The 6,930-nt window shown below is 46.9% G+C and overlaps 2 protein-coding genes across 2 annotated transcripts in view; both read left to right on the plus strand.

The window, feature by feature from the left end:
• RPL23 (ribosomal protein L23) overlaps window positions 1–4,162 on the plus strand; it is a 4,454-nt gene extending 292 nt beyond the window's left edge. Inside the window, exons 2-5 of the mRNA XM_005861908.2 lie at window positions 400–483; window positions 766–894; window positions 3,795–3,908; window positions 4,030–4,162. Coding sequence (XP_005861970.1) covers window positions 400–483; window positions 766–894; window positions 3,795–3,908; window positions 4,030–4,112 — 410 coding nt within the window. The 3' untranslated portion in view covers window positions 4,113–4,162. The remainder of the gene's footprint in view (window positions 1–399; window positions 484–765; window positions 895–3,794; window positions 3,909–4,029) is intronic.
• Window positions 4,163–6,615: 2,453 nt separating this feature from the next.
• The window catches only part of LOC102249493 (chromosome unknown open reading frame, human C17orf98), a 3,266-nt gene continuing 2,951 nt past the window's right edge, over window positions 6,616–6,930 (plus strand). Inside the window, exon 1 of the mRNA XM_005861909.1 lies at window positions 6,616–6,822. Coding sequence (XP_005861971.1) covers window positions 6,616–6,822 — 207 coding nt within the window. The remainder of the gene's footprint in view (window positions 6,823–6,930) is intronic.

Below are 6,930 nucleotides of genomic sequence, written 5' to 3' on the forward strand. Positions count from 1 at the left end.
AGTTGAGCTGCGGGATTTGGACGTGATGCCGGATCGCACCCCGCGTGCTCGCTGCGCGCCCAGCGCTGCGGGAATGGGGTTGAATCCCGGTTGACTTAGGCCCGAGGCGGGGGGGAACTTGCGCGGTCCCCCGCTTTGCAGGGAGAACGCCGTGGTGCAAAAGTCGGAGCGAGACTTGAGTCGTACAGGCCCCTTAATCTCAACGTAAAGGTGGTTGTAATGAGTTGGCGATTTGCCCTGAGGACTGGTTGGCACATGGAAGGGAGTGAGTGGAGCCCTAGAGAGAGCGAGTCCGTAGTGTACAGTTTGCAGAGCATATGCGCATGAATTGAAAGCGTGAGAATGAAGGGAACTCCGAGCCATGGCCGGACAGCGAGCTCCTGTTTCTCTCACCCACAGGACGCGGTGGGTCCTCCGGGGCGAAGTTCCGGATTTCCCTGGGTCTTCCGGTAGGAGCCGTGATCAACTGTGCTGACAACACCGGTGAGACCTGCGGCTGCCCCCGCCCACCTGCCCCTTTCAAAAGCACTCGTTGGGCCTCTTGCCGATGACCCACTGAGCCGTCAAGAAAGGGCAAAGGAAAAACACCGCTTTTGGGTGAAGCGGCAGCGTGTTGTGTTGCTTTGCTTCAATCGGTGGTGTGACAAGGTGTCCGCCTTGGGGTGGGGGTGAGTGTGGCGGGAAGTGTCGGGGGCAACGTTACCACGGCCGAGCTGCCTAATAGACCCTCAGAAGAACATCACTTCTGCTTACACTCTTTTCTAGGAGCCAAAAATCTGTATATAATCTCCGTGAAGGGGATCAAGGGACGACTGAACAGACTTCCTGCCGCCGGTGTGGGTGACATGGTGATGGCCACAGTCAAAAAAGGCAAACCGGAGCTCAGAAAGAAGGGTGAGTGAGTGGCCGAGCCCTCGTTGCTTGTTGGACAGCCGGAGACTTCTCCCTTTACCGAATAAATTTACCGTTCTCCAGGCCTCTTAAAGCTTCACTTCTTTGAGAGGCAATGTGAGATCAATATTCTAAGTTCTTGCCGAGCCCTCGTTGCTTGTTGGACAGCCGGAGAGTTCTCCCTTTACCGAATAATTTTACCGTTCTCCAGGCCTCTTAAAGCTTCGCTTCCTTTGAGAGGCAATGTGAGATCAATATTCTAAGTTCTTCATTGACTTCCCATGTACACTAGGGGCTCCATCCCCCAAATATTTACTCTGCCATTTCCCCCAGCAAGTTCAGCTGGTAATTACAGGCCACCTCACCTACCTACACACATGGAAACAAAAGCCCCGAGTGTGTGACATGTAGGGTTGTCTCTTAAGGTCTTGAGTTCATTGCTGACTCCCTGGGCTACAGGTGGGTATGGTGGTACTGAGTAAATACCTGCTTTTGATGCTGGTTTGGAGTTCACCCAGGTGAGATCACAGCCTTAGGACCTGACGTGTCCTCAGGCAGGTTCCCTTTCCTGGAACTACTGATTGCAAAGGGGATGGTGGTACTTGCTCAAGTGGGTACAGTCAGGCAATGTGTAGAGCATCGGGCCTGTTCCTAGCACTTTGTAGGTTCGAGTATCACATGGTATTTCTCATTCTTTAAGACAGGTTCTTTTTTTAGATGAGATGAAACGTTTGTGGTTGCTTCTGAATCTCTTCTGATAGAAACTAAAACAGGGAGCTGCCTTTCCCAGAAGTTTTCCTGCGAGGTATATGGATTAAAGGGGATGGTCTCAGAGCACTTACGACTTGGGATGTCCTATCTGGCTTTACTGCTTCTGATACTTGGTGCGCTTTCACGGCTCAGCTCCTGATTTTCTTTTTTTCCCCTCCCGTGTCAGGTGTCAGTGTGTCTCTGCCATGGGGTGCCTTGCTTTTCCTGAGAAGTCCTAGCCATCTCTTAGAAATATGACACGTCTCAGACACATGTCCCCTCCCCACTCCCGTTTTAGCTTTTTGGTCAGAAGCCTTACTTGGTTCACTTTTAATGTCCTTTTGTGGGTTTGGTGGGCAAGGAGTAAGTAGTAGCATTGTGTTTACGTATTGATTAATCAGTGTGTGGATTGGGGTGGACAGGCTTCCCTTTTAGAACACTTGCTGGGTCTGGTGTGTGGCCTGGGGGGCTGTCAGGGAAGGGCAGAGCAATTGGCCATGGCTGTGGGTGAGATGGCAGCAGGATGTGCTGTGGGTCTCAGTCAGTATTGGGACAGACCAGAGACCACTGCATGGTTCCAAAAATAGTTGTGCATTTTCCACTCTGTGAATGTCTTCTTTGGCCCTTATTTCTGCTAACCAAATACTTCTCACCTTAGACTTAGCATGTAATGCAGAAGTGTGGAAAGGGGCAAGACTGGAAGTCCAGGATCCTGGGTTAGATCTGTAGGTTCACCTGTGATAATGTAAATGGTTTATAAGTAGATCAGGGTCCATCAGGTGGTGCTCAGTAAATACTATTTGCCTGTCGCTCTGTGTATTCTTGTTAAGAACAAGAGGCTGTCTATGTTCATAGAACTTGACTCAAGGATTGTCAGGCTCTCTGACCATGTGTGTGGTGTGTGTGTGTGTGTGTCTTTATTGATTTCAGAGAGGAAGGGAGAGATACAAGCATCAGTGACGAGTGATAATCATTGATCAGTTGCCTCCTGCATGCTCCCTACTGGGGATCCAGCCTGCAACCTGGGCCCTTGACCAGAATCGAACCTGAGACTTTTCCGTCCGCTGGCTGCTGCTCTATCCGTTGAACCAAACTGGCTAGGGCACCTTACTATGTTTAAATAACTGGAATATCTTGAGAGTTACAAGGAATTCCAATGCAAATTGAATCCAGCATGCAAAAACAGATTCTGATAAAATACCAAAAATACATGGTACTTTTGCTGACAAAGAAGAAAAAAAAGCCCAAACTGAAACAGACAGCAGTGACTGCAAAGAAAAAGCCTGCTCAGGGAAAACCAAATTCAGCTAATACCCAAGGAAATGCAACATCAAGTTCTCACTCGGGTCCCTGATTACCCTCCAAACTATATTTTATTTCTTAATAATTTAGCAAAAGAGATGTTATCTATGCTGTTTAATTGGTTACCTCGTTTCAAGGAAGTATGTTGGGTGCCTGAGAGGCACGGCATTGCATTTGTTGAATTTGGAAAGGACAGGCTGGTGCTTCCAAGGATGATTTACAAGGATTTCATTACGATCATGCTGTCCTGTGCCATGAAGAGCGCCTATGCTGAGAAATAACATTTGGGATAGTTGTCTTTAAAGGATTTGGTGTAATATTCCATTTGGTCAGGCCATTTTAATAGTTGGGGGGTGGGGTAGTGATAATGAACTTTTTGTGCAGGTTTTTTAAAAAAATTACCTAGACTTTCTCTAGCCTTGGTGAACTATGAAATATGAAGGTCTCATTTTTGTACAAGAGTTTGTATTTGGAAAACCTAAGGTATGGAACGTACTTAATTCCAACAAATTCTTGGATGCAGTAATTTTTAGATCAAGGTATGTACTTGAGGGTTTGATATGTACTGGTTGGAATATTGCCTAATGAATTAACAGTTTGGCCTCTCCACGTATTCAGTCTGGAGTGTGGGGGGCGGGCAGGTTACTCCCTCTTCTCTGATACTAGGATCTTGACAGTATCCACCCATTGGGTGAAATGGGAAAAAGTATAGGAAGTGTCTAGCAAGCTTCCTGCATAATCTGTCCAAATGGGAAATGTTGGGGAACTAGACGATGTGTAAACTGCTTTCTTATGGTGGCACTGGGACCTGACCTGATAGATTAATGACTGCTGTCCTTTTTCCTCCTTAGTACATCCAGCGGTGGTAATTCGACAACGAAAGTCATACCGGAGAAAAGATGGCGTGTTTCTTTATTTTGAAGATAATGCGGGTGTCATAGTAAACAATAAAGAGGAAATGAAAGGTAAGAAAGGACCCACATTGTTCCTTGGATCTTTAAGATTGGGTGATTTCATTCTTGGGTCTAGGAGTACAGGCAAAGGAGGGACCCTCTGATATTACCGACACCTTTCTCTTTCATGCAGGTTCTGCCATCACAGGACCAGTTGCAAAAGAGTGTGCAGACTTGTGGCCCAGGATTGCATCCAATGCTGGCAGCATTGCATGATTCTCTGGTGTATTTGTAAAGGAAAAACCCATTAAAAATTGATGACATGATATGCTTGCCTTCTGTTCATTTCTACATGGCACTCTTCTTGACAGCATGTAACTCTCCCCTCCTTTGTAAAACAGAAACTACTCCGCAAACTTTCCCGTGGATGTATGTAAAAAAAAAAAAAAAAAGATGGTCTTTGCACTGTGGTGAGTGTACAGAACTTTTGCAACATCCCAATTTCTGCTATTAAAAAACACACTAGATATTTGGGTTTGGAGTCCGTAAATAAGTGGCAGGTACTGCTTGATGATAGGATACCCCAGAAAACTGCTGTGCAGTGAGAAAGATATTCAAGACTAGAGCCTGATGCCCGAAATTTGAGCAAGAGTAGGCCTTCCTTCCCCTGGCTGCCGGCACCGGCTTCCCTCTGGCACCTGGGTCCAGGGGGAAGCTGGCTTTGTCCTTCCGGACGTCTCATCTAATTAGCATATTATGCTTTGATTTTTATAGATAGGTAGAGCGACTGCTCAGATCCTAGACATGCTTATGGAGTCCAAGGGGTGATGTCAGTAGGAACCATGTACACACTTATATGCACACTTGCATTGACAGGTTTTCTTGGAGATTTGCATGTAAACCAGTATATTTGTAAAGCCTAACACATGGTAAATGCCATGCCTCTTGTGGTAGATGATTAATATCTGCATCAGTTTTTGCCATAACATCTTTTTTTAACATCTTTATTGATATCAGAGAGGAAGGGAGAGAAACATCAATGATGGGAGAGAATCATTGATCAGCTGCCTCCTGCACACCCTCTACTGGGATCAAGCCCACAACCCAGCATGTGCCCTTGACTGGAATCAAACCTGGGACCTTTCAGTCTGCAGGCTAACGCTCTATCCACTGAGCCAAACCAGCTAGGGCTGCCATGTTTTGACAGGATGGCCATATATATGCCAACCTCTGTTTTGAGAATAAAAGGAGAGGATATAATTGTGTCAGCACAATAGGCATAAATCCTGGCAAGTTGTGCCTGAAGGTATTGACTTTTATTGTAGCTTTTCTTTCCAAACTGAATTAGGGAAAGAACACTTTGCTGGTTTGGATTAATAATGCAGCCTCATATATCGAGTATATGAAAATACTCTGCCTTAAATGTTATCTGTAAGTTGGGTATACTGTAAGGCTGAAGCTGAGAGTACATGAAGACCCTGCCTAGCTCAGTCACTTGAGATGACTACCTTTTGTCCAAGATGAGGGGTGGAAGGCACCAGGACTAGAGAGCAGTGGTTTTCAACTGGAGGAATTTTTTTTTAATGTGTCCAGGCCATATCCCAGACCAATTAAGTCAGAGTGGAGGTAGTGTAGCCAAGACTAAGAACCAGTGCTCTGTTTAGACTGAACCTTGGTTTCAGGAATATTGAAGTCTCTAAAATAGACTTTCTGCTACTGCATTCTCCAGCCTGGTGAACTTCAAATCTGTGACAAGCCCCCAAGCCCTTTATTGAAAAAGAACCCTGCTGCAGGCATGGCTCAGTGGTTGAGTGTGGACCTATGAACCAGGAGGTCACGGTTTGAATCCTGATCAGGGCACATGCCCAGATTATGGGCTTGATCCCCAGTGTGGGTGTGCAGGAGGTAGCCGATCAATGATTTTCATCATTGATCCTTCCATCTCTCTCCCTCTCTGAAACAATAAAAATATATTAAAAAATAGGTTAATAGAAAAATAATCCCTCCTTGAGCCTGTAAAAGGATGAATAGCACCTCAGAACTGGTGTGAACAGTCGGTTTAGGGTGCTTTGATATATAAGCACCCTATATGGATTTAAGGGGAAAATTTGGGAAGTAAAAAGTACCTGAAGCCATAACTAAAGAAAATCATTGTTTAGGTTTTGCTGTATCCTATCATATACATTAAGTTAGCCAGAGGGAAAAGTATGGCAATATGTCAACCTGTTTTTTTAGGGGGGTTGACAGGAAGAGAAATACTAACTGATGGAAAGAATTGGGTGGGGAGGGAGGAAGTGCTTTAAGTGCACTTAACTAGAAGTCAGGAGACTGAATTCTGGTTCTGGATCCACCAGTAAATGAATTTAGCTTCAACTTCCAATTCTGTAAAATGAGTTGGAAGTAGATGCTATTTGAACTCTTTCTGATCCATCTGGGCACAAGATTTTCAACAGAACTGAGTTGGGAAAATGCATATGATAAGGTGGGAACAGAGAACCTTGCTCTTAAAGGAAAGCGGGAAGCTGGGCCCGACCGCACTCACAAGGCCCGCATTCAGTAATCCCTTCTCCCCTTCCGTCTCGTGCATGGCCTCCTCCTGCTCATCCCGCTGGGCCAAGCAAGCAACTTCCCCCACAGCTCTAAGCGCCCGCCCGGTTGGATGGCACAATAGGGTTTGTGTCGCAGGCGTCCTGTCCTGAGACCACGTAACAATGCGCGGGGGAGCCCTCTGCCTGGGGCCTCCCACTCCCACCAGAGGGGTCCTTGGACGGCGGTCGGGATGGTGCACTTGCGCGAGTATCCTCTGCGGTTGCAGAAGGGCTTCATCTTGGATGGGGTGGCCCTGAGCACCATGGCCCGCAACTATGAGCACTTGAAGCCCAAGGTCTGGTCTGCGATTCCGCCTTACAATGCGCAGCAGGACTACCACGCCCGTCGGTACTTCAGGAGCCGTGTGGTTCCGCCCATTTTGCAGAAAACTGGCCAGGTATAGGCACTCCCCAAAGCACCCCACTGTTTGCCTGCAGAGGTTGTCCCTGGTGGCGGACTGATTTCCCACATCCTGGCATCTCACTCCAGCGGCCTCCCACCAGGG

The sequence above is a fragment of the Myotis brandtii genome, unplaced genomic scaffold (assembly GCF_000412655.1).
Source record: "Myotis brandtii unplaced genomic scaffold, ASM41265v1 scaffold157, whole genome shotgun sequence".
Taxonomy (NCBI): domain Eukaryota; kingdom Metazoa; phylum Chordata; class Mammalia; order Chiroptera; family Vespertilionidae; genus Myotis; species Myotis brandtii.